Source organism: Carya illinoinensis, chromosome 7 (genome assembly GCF_018687715.1).
Source record: "Carya illinoinensis cultivar Pawnee chromosome 7, C.illinoinensisPawnee_v1, whole genome shotgun sequence".
NCBI lineage: Eukaryota > Viridiplantae > Streptophyta > Magnoliopsida > Fagales > Juglandaceae > Carya > Carya illinoinensis.
Genome location: NC_056758.1, coordinates 29,464,861 through 29,483,213, shown reverse-complemented (window position 1 = coordinate 29,483,213; position 18,353 = coordinate 29,464,861). Strand labels below are relative to the sequence as shown.

The 18,353-nt window shown below is 36.3% G+C and overlaps 2 protein-coding genes across 4 annotated transcripts in view; both read right to left on the bottom strand.

The window, feature by feature from the left end:
* Positions 1 to 1,652: 1,652 nt before the first annotated feature.
* Positions 1,653 to 4,967, bottom strand: LOC122314715 (thiamine pyrophosphokinase 1). 2 transcript variants are annotated; one of them, XM_043130268.1, is made up of 6 exons: positions 4,723 to 4,967; positions 4,507 to 4,603; positions 3,223 to 3,295; positions 2,870 to 2,971; positions 2,370 to 2,619; positions 1,653 to 1,930 (listed from the first exon to the last, which is right to left on the bottom strand). In XM_043130268.1, the coding sequence occupies exons 1-6, from the start codon at positions 4,853 to 4,855 to the stop codon at positions 1,812 to 1,814; spliced, it is 774 nt and encodes a 257-aa protein (XP_042986202.1). In that variant the 5' UTR covers positions 4,856 to 4,967; the 3' UTR covers positions 1,653 to 1,811. The 2 variants fall into 2 exon arrangements, with proteins under 2 accessions (XP_042986202.1, XP_042986203.1); XM_043130269.1 differs by having other exon boundaries at positions 4,507 to 4,608; positions 4,723 to 4,866.
* Positions 4,968 to 7,743: 2,776 nt separating this feature from the next.
* Positions 7,744 to 18,353, bottom strand: part of LOC122315265 — a 28,297-nt gene continuing 17,687 nt past the window's right edge. For both annotated transcript variants that reach the window (XM_043131086.1, XM_043131087.1), the window contains exons 26-27: positions 10,967 to 11,071; positions 7,744 to 8,191 (exon numbers count right to left, since the gene is read on the bottom strand). In XM_043131086.1, the coding sequence (XP_042987020.1) occupies positions 8,078 to 8,191; positions 10,967 to 11,071 (219 nt within the window). In that variant the 3' untranslated portion in view covers positions 7,744 to 8,077. The remainder of the gene's footprint in view (positions 8,192 to 10,966; positions 11,072 to 18,353) is intronic.

Genomic DNA, 18,353 nt, shown 5'->3' with positions numbered 1-18,353 from the left:
GCCGCGAGAGTCTAGTGAGAATATTTATACGAAGCCTCCAAGATTGCCACGAGGCCATCATTATCCTTGTCTTTTTTATTTTTAAAAATAAATTGTATAAATTTTAAATAGATAAATTCTATATAAATCTTTATAAAAAATTAAACTTTACTTTAAAAAATTATAAAAAAGTATTATTTATTAATAAAACTTTTTCTTTTTGTTTTTTTTTTGCGTGGACATCCATTTTCAGACATTAAAAAGGCAGAAGGTTGCCTGGCACTTCCTCCGTGGAATAACATCTAAGAGCTGGTTTGAAGATTTAAAAATTTTGTAAATAGTAATGAAATAATTTATAAATACTAGTGAGATAATTTAAGTTAAGTATTTTTAAAATGATAAAATAAAATAAAATAAAAAATATTATAAAATTAAAATATTGTAAAAATATAATTTTATAATATTGTTTTTATTTAAAAATTTTAAAAAAAGTTGAAATTATTTTTTAAAAGTTGACAAAATTATAATAATTTATTTAAAAAAATTATAATGATTATTTAGAAAATTTTATATTTAAATTATATTTAAAAATAAAATAAAATAAAATTAGATAAAAATTTTATATTTCATTGAAACCCCAAACCCGCCCTGAGCTTTAATGTTGTCAAAATAGACTTTTGTATTCCATGAGGACAGAAGTCTTCTCCATGCCTAGGCATGCAGAAGCCCATCCGATGAACCCATTTTGGGAAGGGAAATTGACTCGAGTGTACAGTCTACTTATAAAAAAACAAAAAAGACATGGACTCCTCGTCATCTGTCAATAATAATCACCTCATGCATTTTGCCAAAATGGAGAAGGCCGAAGATTCATAAAAGTGTCAATTTGGTAAAGGAAAAATCTAATTACAAGCATAACCACGTATTAATATATACATCAATCTAATGTAATTGGTTAAAGAATAGATTTTATTAAAAACAATATTAGTTTAAATTTTGAATATAAAAGAATCAATATTAATATGTAGATTAATACACGATTTTATTTATATCTAGTAAAACTCATAAAAGAAAAATCTCTTTGTACATTTAGAGTTCGAAGGCATATACATGGTGCCAACCCCACAATGCCCCAAAGCTCACCCATGGTTACCGGATTTTAAGGGATCCAGAACCCTAATAAAAGTGATTGTCAAGGGGAAAAGATGTTCAAATGTTTCCAATCTTGATTTGGGCCTACATCTGGTGCAAAAAATTCATTAGATGTGTCCAAGTGAGATCATTCTTTTTTCCTAACCACAATCAATCTCATTTGTTCATTTAATGGAAAAATATAATTGCAAGCATAATTATACACTAATCTGTGCATCAATATGATATGATTAGTCAAAAAGTAGATTTTATTGAAAACAGTTTTAATTTAAATTTTAAGTATGAATAAATCAGTATTGGTACACAGATTAGTGCACAACTGTGTTTGTATGTAGCAAAACTCTCATTTAATTAACAGGACATATCCAATAACTTTTTCACTTAATGGAAGCCTAACTCAGAACTTCTTTAGAATTCTCAAGAACACTTATTGTTCTTGAAAATATGACAGAATGCCCAATAAATCATCCCCAAAATTTGAAAAGGAGCATCATAAAATGAAATGCTTGAAGAAAAAGAGATACTAAATCCCCAATTAATTACAAATACTAAAATCCAACAAGAGTTCAGGAGACATTCACCTTAACTTCAATAATTTAAAGGTGATCCTGACAATTTACGAAGGTTATAAGAAATTGTGAAAACTAGTGTGTGCGCGCCACTCTAAAAAGTAATATTGATTATGACTTCTTAATAGAGATCGTCCAAAGAAGATCTGAATCGGATCGTACTGTTATTTTTTCTTCTTTTACAATATTTGATGTGCTTATTAAACCACCAAACTTCATCTCCATGTCAACTGGAATAGAAAGAACACAAAAATCAAAGTATATCAGACATGGTATCAAATCAGGTAGTGAAAGAGGAAAGATAACAAGAACAAAACGTAAAAGACCATCAGGACCATCAGCACCACAACAACACGCCTATAGCACTATCGCCTAACCCCAATATGTGAATATTTAATCGGTTTCCCACCAACCATCCGCATTTGGATGAATAATGGATGGAGGGGTCAACCACTAGAGGACTTGCATCACTCATTGGAGAACCAGCACCATTACTCAGTGCCTAATAAATCAGCCGTTGCCACCAATTTGGGCATATCTTTACGCACGATTTGAAGGCAATGATTGGTGATCCGACCATCAAAGCCAAGAAAGGATTTCTTCCCATTAAAGCTTGGTAAATGAAAGCAAGAACTCAGATAGTAAGTGTTGGATTGTGGTTATACTTACTCAGATCCCACTGGAGTCCAGTGGTTGTAGTGCTTCCAGATGGCATACCAATAGGAATGAGTCCACAATGCGGACCCTCAACAGAGGACTGGATATGGATCTCATGATGATGAGTTTTTGGAAGAAGGTGAATGAGACAATCATCAGATAAAAGAATTATTCGCATGCTTGAAAAGCGGCAAAGAACATTGATGTTTCCAATCTCGTGGTCAAACCGCCCACCAAGTGCTCCGGCGACAAGAATACATAACTGGCATTTAAATCAAGAACAAAAATGAATAACAATGCCAAACGGAGCATGCATGCTGGTGACTAATTCAGCAGAATCAGAGTGTCTGGCACACTAAAAAAGAAAAAACAACCAGTATCTAATCAGGAGGTGCAAGAACAGATGCAAATAGAATTGCATAATCACAATTTGGAATACAGAACCAGACAGATTCAAGCTAACACTGGCAGTTTCACATAAAGAGATTCTATGATGACCATACTTGACTTACATTTGACTTATCAATGTCTGGTGTGAAATCACGCAAATATGCTATACACTTATGTAGATCTGTTGTGTCCTGGTCCTGAGATTCATCCAATGTCTCGGTTCCCTGAATTCAGTAAACAAATATAGACATACTAAGAATCGTTCCAGAGCACTGAAAATGTTAAAACCAAACAGAAACACCCCCATAATAACATAATATATATGAAACTTGTAAACTTGGATGCATATATAATGGTCTTTAGATGCTAGCTCCAGGTATAAAATCATCCTTGTAAAGTCAGGTCACAAGTTCTAGAGTCAAGACTCCACAACAGGATAGCTGAAGGGTTTTCCAGAGAAAATGAACCTAGTTACCAGGTTTGCATAAAAGTCCAGTACTTCTGTTCGAATTGAATCCATGTCACCTTTGATAACATCCGGCTTGTACCTGCACAAATATCAGAAGTAAGTGTTACTTAACATACCAGCTTTATTTTAGAAACCACGCTGTAATGAACTAAACCAAAATCCAGCATCTATATAGCTTTCAGAACAAGACAATACAACCAACTCGATAACCACTCAAGCTCTATCTTGTGCAGTCTAACATGGTGGCTTCAGATGCACACAGAGGCACTTGGCAGGTTTGCATCTAGAGGAGCAAAATTGATTTAGTTAAAAGCCAAAGTAGCACAAATACTGCCAATGAATTCTAGGTCAAATGAGATCCTCCTCCAAAAGAATGGGATGGAGGGAGAGATTTTGGGTTAAAAAGAAAGTGTGCATAGAATTTTTTTTTTTTTTTTTTTTTTTTTAAACTGTCTCATTTGAAAGAGCATCAGGGAACAGCAGAAACAGCCTTTCATCACGAGAGACAGAAGGCGTGAATGATGGAATTATGAAACATAAACGCTGAAGTAGTTAATGCCAGATCTAAGAAAAATTCAAGCTTATATGCATCCATTTCAGTTGGTAAAACAGGATGCTCAATTTTCTTTTTAGTGAAGTAACGGGAAGCTTCATGATGCCATGATCCAAAAACAGGCAGCCAAACAATGAGCCCTAAATTGTTGTAGCTAACATAAACTAAAGTAAGAAACTATCTTAGCAGTTCTCCGCCATGTTCCAAATGATTGGCAAAATGATACTCGGAACTAACGATAAAGAAATGGAAACCACAAAACGTGTTAAATTTCAGCTATTTCTTGGTAGTAGCAATAGCACGTATCTGTTATTAAACTTCGGCAGTTTTTAATTGACTTCAAATTGGCAGCGGTTCCTCATGCCTCTCTAAATCCGTATAGGGGCTTCTTTCGCACAGGTTAAGCAATTGTTCAATCGTTTACCACCCAAAAAAAAAAAAAAAAAAATTTAATCCTATCAACTTTCCATGTACCGACACAAACTGGAACTATTCCTAAAGCTTAAAAGGCCAAAAAATTGTCTTTTCCATACTGAAAATTACGTCCCCGCGCACGCACAAACCGATCTCGTCAAAATCAAAACTTAAAGTACAACCACTTTAACTGAAAAAAGATTTCTGCATCGAGTACGAATTCAAAGAAACGATAAACATAAAAAGAAAAATTCAAATTAAAAAAAAAAAAAACAGCAAAACAAGCACATACCCTAGATTAAAGCTACAAAAGAAATTCAAACCTGTTTCGAACATGGACAGCTTCCTCGCGAGGAAAGAGCAGAGGCATTTCATCATACAAGCGGTTCGCGCCTCCATCAGCACAGAGACGGAGTTGTGCTGCTCTACACAAGCGCATGCACGCACCGTATTATTTCTCAGAGAGCCAAAAATCACCGATTAAAACCCTATGAATGCAAACAAGAAACAGAGCGGGAAGAAAGGTGCAAGAAAAGTACCGTGCTCCCAGAGCAAGGGAGTAAATTTCGGGATGTGTTGGTTAAGCACGACAAGCGCGTACGTTAGAGAGGGGCGGTGGTCGGGCGGGATTTTGGGCAAAAGGAAGGCCGAAGAATGAGACATGACGTCCATCGCTAACGTGCGCGTTTTTGGTACGCAGACTAATTTCACAGATACAAGGAAAGACAGAGAGAGATATAGAGGGGAAGACTGAAGGCCCTGCCGTTATAGAAGATGATGACGTGTCATGAGGGGTAACGTGGGACCGCGGTCTATAATGGCTGCCGGGCTCATAATAATAATTCATCAACTATACATATTTTATACAATATAGAATTTTTCATAATTGGCATTCATTTAGAATTCTAAAAAAGAATAAAAATACACGCATTATTTTTTTTATATAATTATTTTTTAAAATAAAGAGATATATATATAAAGTAATATTATTTTTAAAAATTATTATTTTATAAAAATATATATTAATTAGCATGAAACACAGCTTAATGGTTGACTTGGACAACCAAAGGGTGGGTACACCCCAATCCAATTAGTTGGAAAAGGGGTTTGCTATATACCCTCGGTAATAAATACAGTCAGCGTGCAGTCGGCTATACGGAATGAATAAAAAAAATTATAAATTTTTTTTTTATATTCAGGGGGACCTACATGAATAAAAAAAAGTTATAAAAATAATTTTTTTTTATATAAGTCTTGTATTAATTCACTTTTTTACAACCGACTGCACGCCGACTGCATCTGCCGACTGCAAAAAGTATTTCTCGTTGGAAAAATGCGTCCCCTGAGCGGGCCTCTTTTGTCTTTTTGTGTGACGTGGTATTTTATTTTATTTAATTATATATTAAAAAAAACTAAGCAGGAAACAGACTTCGACCCAATGAGAGTAATTTTATTTACAATCTTCACTTAGATTGAGTTTAGATGTTGGATTGAGTTGAATAAAATATTATTAAAATATTAATTTTAAATATTATAAATATGTTAGGATTTAGAAAAGTTAATTTTTTATTATATTTTATATAAAAATTTAAAAATGTGTATGAAAATTTAAAAAATGTGTAATGATGAAATGAAGTGAATTAAAGAAGATCTGGAAACCAAACTGGGCGAAATGTGCATGTCTTTATTAAGAGGAATATTTTAATAAATAAAAAAAAATTAAAAATAAAATTACCTATACTTATATTTAAAAGTTATACGTAGCATTATTAAAAGTATTAGTAATGGATTTAACAAAGCTAAATTATAACTGAAGAATAGCTAAAATATGAAATAAAATGCTGCAATGGATTCAATAAATCTACAATAAATTTAGCTATCAATCATTTAACTGGTCAATTTATTGAGCCAAAGAGACTAGGCTAATGTTATTTTTAGAGTAAAATATTAAACACCAGTTAGTATTTGTGCAAACTCAAGGATTTAGCTTTTTACCTAACACGGTTTGGCCAATGTTGGATTATTATGTAGGAAGTGTTGCCCAATTTGGGTTTTTGTTGTGGATTGACTGGAGTATATATAATCATAAACTTTAATTCAATCATAAATTTTAATATAACAATAATATAATTATAAATTTTAATACAGTAATGATATAACTATAAATTTTAATATAATAATAAGCTTTAATACAATCATAATTTTAATATAATTATATTTAAATTACAATTAAAATTAAAATATATAAAAAGTTTAAAATTAATATTTTAATAAAATAGTGAAAGATTTGTTGAGTCTATTATTTAGTATTGTAAAAAATGATTAGTTAAAATTTATAAAAATAAATTTTTTAATTAAATTTTAATTAAAATTTATTGAACCCACTACTAATATTTTAATAACAAAAACTAAGAGAAAAAAACCTTTTACGAAATCTGAATGGAGAGAAAAATCCTTTCATAATCAGGGGGTCTTCTTCTTCTACATGAGCTGCGTCTTCTTCGTCCTTTCAAATAAAACGTGTATATATTTTAAAAAGTGGACCTATCTGTCAAGCAACTGTATGCCGACTGCACACATATAGATTGTATATAGAGTTTCTGTTAAACAAAATAAAACACCACGTCACGCAAAAAGACAATAAAACAAAATTGGCTGTTGGTTATAGAATTATTGATTTACAAATGGTGCATGTGGCACTTGAAGGGTTGAAAAATGGGCCGTGCACAAGGCCATTTTAGGAGAACCGACGGCATTGCGTGAAAGAGACGGCCACAAAGCACAAACTCTCAGTGCATACCAATACGTTTCAGAGTTGATATCGACACATGCTACAAGTTTCTGGAAAAATTGAACCTAAGTTGTCTTTTGTAGTGGCTTCTCCTAATTAATTCTGAAGCCAAATGAGAGAAGCTGCTCTTCGAGAATATATGACAAAAAAGGCCCAAGGAATGATTGCTTTGTGAAGAGAATATGTTGATCAAGGCAGCCTGCTGCTTCAATTGTAGATTAAGCACATTGACTGATGCTTTCTTGTAAATCCCATGGATATGCTGAGCAAATTTGGTGATTGGTTAGCCTGACAAAAGCCATGCACCTATCTTGTTCCTGAATCCTGATCATCCATATCAGATGGTAGCTATTTTAAGTGACAGCTTGAAAATAGACAAGTCCAAAGTTTCAGTCATTTGAACATCTGGGTCCCTAAAAACATCTGGGGTCTAATGGAAAGAAATAATCCAGCAGGCAACTCTTCCAATGGAGCTCTTCATTTTTTGCTTTCCATTTTAGTTTCTATTCCTTCTTCACTGGAAAGGTGTTTGAGTTCAGATGATATGTCAAGGACAGTGATATATAAGCAATACCCTTCTTTGATCAATTAGAAAAATAAACAATATTATTTATCATCTTTGATTTACAATTATAAAGTAAGCTCTACACCTACTTGCAAACAGTATTTTTCTAATATATTAGTAATTTTTTTGAAAAAAAGAGAGAGATTGGATAACCATTGAGGCAATCACAATTGTGAAGCAGAGAGAGGGAGAGATGACAGGTTGTGAACAAAAGAATCATCAGCATGATCGATATACACTTTCTGCAACTTATTATCCTGAACTTACAATTTGTTTTAGAGAAGAAATAGATTGGATTAAAAAGATGCTACAGTTAAATTTACTGCTCGGGCACTTGTAATTTTCCTAACAAAAAGGTTAAAGAAATTTAAAATAATAAAAAAAAAACAATAAAAGGGGAAAACCCTATATATAATACAATGGGGGTTAAGGACCTGCAAAGGAATTTCCACAAATTGAGGTCCCTAATCTCATCTCGCTACACTTAAGCGTGACGAAGAATGACCTAAAGAAATGCTATACAAAAGATACATCCACCCTACATGAAATAGCTTAGAGATCTCTTCTTCCTTGATCCACCTTCTCCATAAAGGTCATTCCACTGCAAGAGTTCGTTCATATTTGTCGACTCTGATGACACACTTGCACACACCTGCATTAAGACGAATGATTCAATGAAGTAGTAGTCTTCAAGTCCCATAAATATGGAGAATATCATTGATAGGGGAGCAACCTGGCGGCTAGTTAAAAGTTTTCAAACCTTAGGTCCCAACAAAACCAAACTCCTACTTCAATTTGTACAAATAAAATTTAATATGGTACTTAACTCCCAATTAAGAAATAAGATATAATGTGATGCATCAATAGGAAATAAAAACTAGAATGATAATAATACCACGGCTGCAAAAATATAAAACAAAAATAAATACACCTCAAAATAAGAACCAATTGACATTACAACAAAAATCAGTACTAGGTCTACAAAGAGATTTTATAAAAAGTTTTGCAACCTGGCTTGTCCTAATGCTATACGTCGCATGACTTCACAATTAAAGAGCTTTATAATATAATGTACCATATTAAATCATGTAAGTTTGTAAGCTTCCTTTGTAAGTTGTAGACCAAGTATTTCTCAAAATCAATATATAACTAAATATGAAAGTTAAAAGCCACAGATATTAAAAACATGGGTCAATTGAAGTCAAATAAGCATGCATATCTGACAGCTTAAGGGTATGGAATGAGCAAGTCTTCAGTAATGAGGGCATCGTAATATCTATTGGAGGAATGACAGAGTTTGGATGGTGCAGAAGAGAAGAGAGCATTATCTGAAGAAAAACTAAGAAAAAACAAAGCAAGCATTGATCTAGAAAGAATCACTTTACTAGAGGAGTCTTGGAGGCAAAATAAGAGCTCTACTGTTAAAAGGAGATTGATATACAAAGGTTTTTGCCTCAAGTGACTCTCGGATAGGAGAAACGATGCTATTGAAATGCTTCTAGTCGATGACTCAACCTCTCTTATCAGATGATGCTGTTGAGTGGTTGCTAGGAGGCACAAACCTGCCGGATAAGCACTTGAGTCCGTAGCGCAAGAGATGGCTATGTGGCTTGAAAGTAAGGCTCATAAAGTTGTAAAAGGTACAATCAATGATGAAGCACCAGACAAGGATGGTTGTACAATGACTTTCTTTTGAGCTTGCTGGGATCTGATTAAAGAACGCCCCATGTGCGTAATCAAGAAGTTTCATACCAATAGTAAGTTTGAAAAAAGCCTTATTGCCACCTTCACAACATCATTTGTAAAAAATAGGGCAAGTTGATGATTATCACCATAAACAATGGGGTGTATAAAATAATTACCAAAATTGCCACATTGGGGAAGGTTGTTCTTATCTGTTTTGTATGGTTTATTTGGTGGGAAAGAATGATAGAAATTTTGTGAGTGAATAATAGAGGAGCCTATAAATTTATTCATAATACTCTGTTCCTTTGGCAACATCTATAGACTTTAATAGGCTGAATTTCCATTATTTTTTTTGTCACCTTTTCTATTTCTAGCTGGGTGTTCTTCTTGTACAATTTCTTTGTACCAGGGCGATCTTTTGCATTTTCATAAAATATTAAATTAACTATCAATTTAAAATTTAGGACAGCGACTAGAAATCAACATTTAGTTTACATTTATTAGAAATATTATGTAATTATTTCCAAATATTTGGTTTGGTATCTTAATCTACATGTTAGGGTTACAAGTTGGGTTTGAACAACTACCAAAAAGTAGTAATGTGCACAATCAGTTAATTGACCATCAACAATTTGACGGAATGTGTTATTTGAAACAAAGTTGTAGTTTAGGGATGAAAAGTGTCAAAAGTAATAGTTTGCGTCACATTGTTGAACGGGTGATAGTTTAAGCATGCAATGTGTATTTTTCCTCTTTAATTGAAAGTGAGAGTTTTCAACCCAAGCCCACCATGGGCTTTGAAAAATTCCAACCGGAGCTAGAACTTTAGGCTTGAGTTGGTCTGGGCTGGTTTGCGTCGCATTGTTAAACGGGTGATAGTTTAAGCATGCAATGTGTATTTTTACTCTTTAATTGAAAGTGAGTTTTCAACCCAAGCCCACCATGGGCTTGAAAAATTCCAACCGGAGCTAGAACTTCAGGCTTGAGTTGGTCTGGGCTGGCTTGCCTAAGTTGGACCCCTAATCGCTGAAAAGATGTGCCACAGGCACCAAGTGGAGAAAAAATCTACACCTAAAACTAAAACACATGCGGGATCTGTACTCCCAAACTAAAAAATCACACATACCTTCTTTTAATTTTTTTCAAAGAGCCGAGGTCACATGTCCAATAGTGACCCCTTCCAACTTTTATTAAAAAAATAATAATAATAAATAAATCACACATACCATCCTATATTATATTGCTAGAGATCTTTGTTGACATAACTCCCAACAAATCCCCATATATTCAAATTTAGCATATTCCATAAGTTTTTAAATCCCAGCAGCTACTTTATGAAGTTTGACTCCACCTATGATGAAGTAAAGAATTACACCATGACATAAATTTAAAGACATGTTTAAACTCTATTACACAACCAAATACAATACTCGTAATCATAAAGACCACAAGAAAAGAAAAAGGACCTAATTTGTTCCCTAAAAAAAGAGTGATTGATTCCAAGAAATACAATCCAAAAATCAAACAAAGAGAGATATCAATTACCCAACATTGGCTAAAACAAAACTATTAACGAAATACGAATGCTATTTTTAACACGATACCTTTGTAGCTAAATGGTGCAATGTGATTCATGCTGGGAAAAAATACTTAAAATTGCTGTCTTAAAACCACGCGACCTATATTTTCAAGGGTTCAAAACTAACTTCTCAAATTTTTTTTCTTAAACAATGCATCATACCTGCTCATGCGCATATTTGAAATCCTCCATCTTCAGAGAACGAACATCAGCACTGCTATGCAATGATGGTAAAGCCCTATTCTCTGCCAGCGCTGCATTCTTTTCCTGGAATATACACAAGGGGGGGTTTTCTTTAAACCAAAATAGACCTGTTATGAATATCACTAGCTAGCACATAGGTGTAAAGAGAATAACAACAGAGGTGGACACAAACTAGGAGACGCGACGTAATTGCAAATTTAAACTAATTCCTTGAAATTCCACAAAAAATAGCCAAAGTTCAGCGGAGAAAAAGCCAAGAAGATAACATGATGATTAGATACAATAATAAAATCTTATTTATGATACCCCATACTAAATGATAATGATAGGTGGGGTATGGGATCCTACATTGCTTGGAAAGGAAAAGTTCTTGCTCTTTATAATGGTTCCAATGAGGCTCCAATTATATGATTAACTAGTCCTTTTGGAAGTTCTTGTTCTTTATAATAGTTCCAATGCAGCTTCAATTATATTATTGACTAGTCCTTAGTAGTATAGGCTCAGGTGCGACTTGGGCCTACATTATTAGTATACAAACAATTTCACTACATGAAGTGTTATGGCCAAGGTACCCTATTACCCACTCAATAGGAAAGCTCCATGAATCAAGGCTTCTAATTTTGGTTTATAATAAAACATTTTATTAAAAACAAGAATGTAGGCCAAGTGCACAGGACGTATATCAACTTCCTAAAGCATCTATAGGCGTAGAAGAGAATCATTTTCCCATTTAAGAGTGTTCAGGAAAGAACATTCTCGTAATAAATGTTTGAGGGCACCCATGTAATAAAATATAAATATACAATCCAAAGGTGTACTAGTCAATTCATTCATCATTCCCACTACATTTAGTAAAAGATTGAGAGGGAGAAAGCATGACTTCCTCTCATTTTGTGCCGCTCTAGAGTTGACATGGTATCAGAGCAAGATCCTAGGATTCAGCATTTTTCTCCCTTTCTCGAAACACTTCTCTCTCTTCCCAACCATTTTTCTTTGTAATGTTCTTGTTTCGCATTTTGTTCTCCCTAGTTCTCAAACAATACTCACCAATGGGCTTGGGACATAACCGAAGCCCATGGAGGTGGATGGCTTTGTCATCATTGCCACAAATGGAGGGATGTCATTTTTTCCATTGCATCGCTTCTCATCTACGTGGTAGACAACAGATCTAGATGGTCGCTGTTGAGGAGGTTATTTTCCCTCAAAAAAGCTACTCGTCAAAAATAAATAATCCCTCAATAAGCTTATCGATTCAAGGATGTTGGCGGTGATGGAAAATAATGTTTGTTCAATTAAGTGGTGATTACTAATGTAATTGCTGGGGTTATTGGTCATCTGTGTGATGGTGTGGGCATGTCTGTGTTGAGAATCATCAATCTCAACTATAATTGATTTTAGTGGTTATATTTTGGTGATTGCTTTCATTGTGACTATGGTGGATGTTGGCCCATCGGTATGGAGCAACAGGCCTGAAAACAAGGTTTGAAAACTGTAAAGCTCGATCTGCAGATTTTATCCTTGTAATTATACCAACCTACACTCCCAATCATGATTGAAACCGATCAATTCTGCCAATTTTTTTTTTTTTTTTGATAATTAATCAATTATGTAAAATTCCATTCAATTCAGGTGGGTTTTCCTGCCAATTCAATTGAATCCATGCTATTTGGGCTATTTCAAACATGAGTTCCTTTGAATGAGATTCCGATGCCTAATGCACAGTGTCATCTGTTTAAAACTATACTAAGATTGGCTTTTGTACTTTTTTTGTTCCAGTTTAGCTTTATTCTCTCATTTCAATAGTTCCTACTGAGCGCACTTTCTGTTTGGTCTGGTTGGCAGCCTTTGGGCAATTATTTGGTTGGTTGGGAAATTCAAGTTATTACCACTAATTTTGCTTGTTAATATTAGTGTATGGTTTTGCTACCACCATGTGTTTGTACAATTATTTGGTTGGTTGGGAAATTCAAGGTATTACCACTAATTAATTTGATTGGCTTGCTTGCTACTGTTAGGTTTTGAACAACTATCATGGATGCTAAGGGCTCATTTGGGAATTGAGATCAGATGAGATGAGAAATCTATGAATAGTGGTGAGATGGTTTGAGTTAAGATGTTTGAAATGGTTTTGTAAAAGCGTGGGTCCCATTGTCAAAAATGTTTGGATGTAGAATTGAGATGAGATGGTTTTAACTTTTTATGGAAGTTTGAAAAAGTGATGGGTCCCCAAATTCCAATTATTAGACTGTTTTTAACGATTAATATTGATGAATCTTATTAACGGAAAATTTCTCTCCTCGGTTTCTCTCTATTTTTTAGAAGCTCTCTCGGTGTCCCTCTCTCTCAACTTCTCTCTTCTCCACCATGAGACCAAGAAACTGCTGCCAAGGATTGGTCACCGACGGAAGCAAACCCAAGTACAACATCAGCCCAAACACCAGATGCACCGCCACCAACCCAATCGAGAGCCACCCCTCCATAAAAACACAGCCGCTGTCTCCTGCACTGAGGGATTCCTACACATCCAATAGCAGCTGCAGCCCACATCCAAGCTCCATCTCCCACAGCCAGTTGCACCACTGAAAAAACCAACGATGGAAGCATCAAGCCAAGACACCGTTGCATAGAACCACGACGCCTCAGCCAATAAACTGCCAGCTGCCACCGACATCCCGCACGGCATCAAAACGCACCTTGGGAAACCAATCAATGAAGCCTCTGTAACACCCTCCCCATGAACCACTGTAGTTGCACCACCGAAGCAGTCAAACAACCTCTGTTTTACCAACCTGAAAACAAAGCAACCACTTCGGCAGTGTAATTGTCACAACCCCTAGGAGGATTGCCCAAGACCACACCTCGACATAGCTCTTGGAGAGTCAAGACAATCACATGGCTAGCCTGCATACATGCCTTGATTCAGGCCCAGACATGCAGTAGGTGCCCATGGAGGCTACTGGCCGAGTGCAGTCCCTGTGTGCAAGCCTATGCATTCCCTTGCCCATGCGCATGCGCGCCCTAGCACCACTCAGCAAGGTTAGTGGCATGGCCTCGCAGACACGCCATCCAGGGCACAGCTCCAGCCCGTACCTTGGTAGGCAAGGCTAGTGGAATGCCCACCAGGCATGCCATCCAACGCAAGGCTCCAGGCCGTTCCTTGCAGCCCTAGCACCCAGACCGTCAGCTTGGGCCATGCATGCCCATCTCCCAGGCCATGCAGGACCGGCACCCAAGCCACTTGACTGGGCCTCACAACAGCAGCACAACACCACATTGTGCCCACCATCAAGCCTAGGCATGCCCACCATCAACAAGCCATGCAAAACGCCATTCCGTGCCCACCACCAGACCAACGCATGGCACTATGCTATGCCATGCCATGCCATGCAACCAGCCATCGGACCGACTAGGACTAGCCCAACCGTGGGCCATGCACCATCCTTGCCCACCATAGGCCTTGCATGCCACGGCCACCATAGGGCCTTTTATCCATTATATTTATTTTATTATTAGCTTTATTTATTTAATTTAATAATTAGCTAGGGACCTTTTGGGGGTTTCTAATTTGTAAGCTCTACAAATAGGACCCTTAGTCATTTCATTTGGAGCTTTTGAACATTAGACATTTTGCCTTGTGTGGCCGGCCATTGTGCCTAGGATTCTCTATTCAGTGCTTAGCACTTAGGCTTCTTGGGGTGCAATTTGTGAATCCCCAAGGAGAAAAATCACATTTTGCAATTCGGGAATAGGTGTGATTCTATTTATCTTTATTTATCATTTGAGGTTTCCTTTCAATCTTTGTGCAATTCATGAATCAAAGTTGATTGGTTATCTTTTTTCTTTGGAATTTATCTTTGTTATTGTTGTGGAGTGTTGTTGATTGGAGGGGCATTGTGCTTTTCGGATTTGTGATTGAAGTTCAAGTTCTTCTTGTGTTCATGTATTTCTTGGAAATTCATAAGTTTTCCTTTAAGTTTCTTGAAGATCCCATTTACCAAAGACCATATTCAGCCAAACGTAGCCCCACCACTTTCCATAGCCGACCATCACTCAAAACCCTAATTACCATATTGAGCCATTCGGCCATAGCCTAAGTGGCTTGACCGAAACCCTACTTCCCATATTACCCCCACCTTATCTTTCCATATGTTATTTGATTAGTCATTATCTCTTAATTGACTCAATCAAATCTCATCCCCAACCAAATCAAATTCAGCCCTATCTTTTATCCCTATATTCGGCCAACCCATTCCAAATTCAAATTCAAATTCCAATCCCAATAATTTAGGAGATCACCATCCATCTAAGCCCTAGCCGAAACCCATCACTACCCTTGGCCAAAACACACATCCAACCCTAGCCTCATTCACCCATCTTCCAACCCTAAATTACTCAAGTGGCATGTAGCACCCAAGAGAGACCTTGTTGTGGCCCATTACCACCATACCCGAGATCACCATAGCCCATACACCACCATTATTCCCACCCTTAAACACTAGCCACCATTCACCGAAGCTTCCATATTGGGCTACACGTGATCAAGACCAAGCATAGGAATCCATTTGATCAATCAAGGAGCAACGAGGAGAGGATAGACCCCTTAGTGTGTGAGGGCTTGACCAAGGCCCCCAACAGTAATGCTCTTCGTACCAAAGTATTTGAGATGTGAGTGTCTCTATGTAAACAAAGTGAGAATGGTGCAGGCACAGGTGGGAAGTAGGATTTTACTTTCTAGGCCTTGTGAAACAGAGGAAGGAATGGCAAAAGAAAGTAGAAGAATCCTTAGGGTAACATGGGATGAGAGAGGAGCCATTCTAGGCAGAGGCTTGGGATTGTGCATCTGTATTTTGTGTTAGTGTATAGTGTTGAGATGATGAGAGACTGATTGGGATGAGATGAGATACACTTGGATTTATATTTGGATACCAAAGGTTGTCTATCTATACCAAACACACTCAAGACAATTTGTGTTTCATCTCAGTGTCCAAACAGGCCCTAAGACTATTAATCACCTCAACCTTTTTTTTAATGCCAAAATGACTTGCGTCGAACTTAATGGCAAAAATCATATCATGGCCAGATTTGTGGAAGTGTTTTTTTATTAAATAGGTAAAAAAATAGGCTTAGCCTAAGGGCACGGTATGTATACAAAGAAAGCACCTATCTAAGGACTAGAAATAGATACAAGAAAATCACTGAAACTTAGCCCATTGAAATCTTTAGCTATTGCTCATAAAAACAAGGTATTGATGAAGAGATTTCTAAAGTCATCCAATGACTGTTCAAGATCTCCAAGCTATTGCCCTTATGGAATGAACTCTTCACTCGGGTGGGACTAACTTAGGTGATGCCGAGAAGGGTGATCGATCTCCTAGCTTCTTAGAGAGGACTTCGAAGGTAACTCTCATATTGCAACAATATAGAAGATGGTCCCAACATGCCTATGTGCATTTAGAGGGAGAGGAAACAAAAAAGGCTTCCAAGATCGAGGGCAGTCAATGGATGAGCTTAGAAAATTTGTTTTTCAATACTCTACTCCATTGGTTGGTTGTAATTGATTTTATCAGAATAAGTTTTCATGAACTTCTTGTATCACTAAGCTGGCATGCTTGGGCGATGCTCTTGTATATGTCATGTATACTTTGGTCTTTGCTTATTCTAATGATCAATAAAATCTTGTTTACCGATTAAAAAACTGTTCATAACATATGGAATTCCGATAATTTATTTCCCTTTAAATACATCATAGTGAGCATGTGGGCCATCTGTCATACTGCTATGACTTGGGGATTGCCTTATAATCTTCTCCAATTTGCAAGAACAACCACCCTTATGAACATCACCCATATTAACCCAACTCTCCTGATTCTGGTGTTTCCTTAAGTTTTCCTAATGAGGATATTCTCTAAAGAAGCTGTCATTACAAAAAAAGTTTATAGAGGTATTGCAGAGGCAAAGGGCATTATCATCATGCAACATCAAATACGTCCAACATAGCTCTCAACATTGCAATCCAAATGGTTTGAAAATTGTAGGCTCAGTCATGAACACTAAGGATGAAACCAAAAAAGGGCAGGTCAATGTTCAACTAAACCAGCCCACTCAATAGTGGATTAAAACGAAGGCCAAAGCCCTCAAACCATCATCCTCAAGGACCTCAACCTTTGAATTTTGACCTACTGAAACAGTAGGTCAAACTCAACCTTTGAATTTTGACCTACTGAAACAGTACAAGCTACGTTTGGATGTTGAGGTAAGTTGAATTGAGTTGTGAATAGTAGTATTTTATAGGTCCCATTGAGATGGGTTTAACTTTTTAGGTTGAAATATATGAAATAGGTTGAGATAAGTTTAATTTTTTTATGAAAAGTTGAAAAAGTAGTGGGTCTCATCAATGATTGGTTTCAAATGAGTTGAATTGGGTTCAACAACCAAACACACCAAAAGAAGCACTTGAGTGGGATGAACAATTGTGGCCTACTCCAAGCACTATTGTAGTCCTATAGGCCCCAAAGAAGGATGAAACTCACTTTGCTTTTGTAGAAAATCATCGAGAGGAGACCCAATGGAGGAGGCATAGTCTGACAACATGTCTACCAACACCTATCAAGTACAGATTTCAAACACCATTATCCCTTTTTTATGCATAGAGATTGTGGGAAAGGGTTATGGACTATGGGACCCTTGGGGAAAATCTATTGAGCATCCCCTTTGCATAGGGAGACATGATGATGGTCCTAGAGCTGAGCCCAGAACTAACAACCATTATTTCAGGGTGCAAGCACTCCAATTCAGTTTTAGTAACAAGAAAAGGTTAGAAGGAATCTGATTACTCTTCTCATTTTTCCTTCCTTCTATTATTGCCATTGGAGGAAAATGTGGGGGTAACCTGAGCAAATGAAAGGCTGTCGCTATGTCTTCAATGGATGCTTGTGGAATTAAGATCCCCCTTAAGTGCAATAGGTAATTACAAGGGACGGCAATATTGTGAACCTCTGACTGTGTCTTCCTTTGAGAGGGATGACTAATGTCACCGTGCAGAGAAGTTTGATATCAGGCTTTTAAGTGCATGTTGGGAATGGGATGGATCTCAGTATTTCCCATCTACTTTTCACAAATGACACCAACATTTTGTGAGGTGAGTCATGACCATTTCCAAAAGCTAAGCTGTTTATTCCTGTACTTTTTACCTATAAAAAAAATAAAAATAAAATAAAAAAAAAAAGGTAGTTAGTGATTTAAAGATCAACTTAGCTAAATCTTAATTGCTTTTGGTTGGTAGGGTTGAGAATGTCACTAGTTTGACGGATCCCTCGATGTGAGAATGGGATGTGTCCTTGAGAGC

Coding starts and splice junctions, on each gene's coding strand:
- LOC122314715 (XM_043130268.1), bottom strand. CDS start 4,855: ATGGACGTCATGTCTCATTCTTCGGCCTTCCTTTTGCCCAAAATCCCG. Junction 2,620..2,869: donor CAGACATTGATAAGTCAAAT/GTAAGTCAAGTA, acceptor TTTAAATGCCAG/TTATGTATTCTTGTCGCCGG. Junction 1,931..2,369: donor TGGACTCCAGTGGGATCTGA/GTAAGTATAACC, acceptor TTTCTATTCCAG/TTGACATGGAGATGAAGTTT.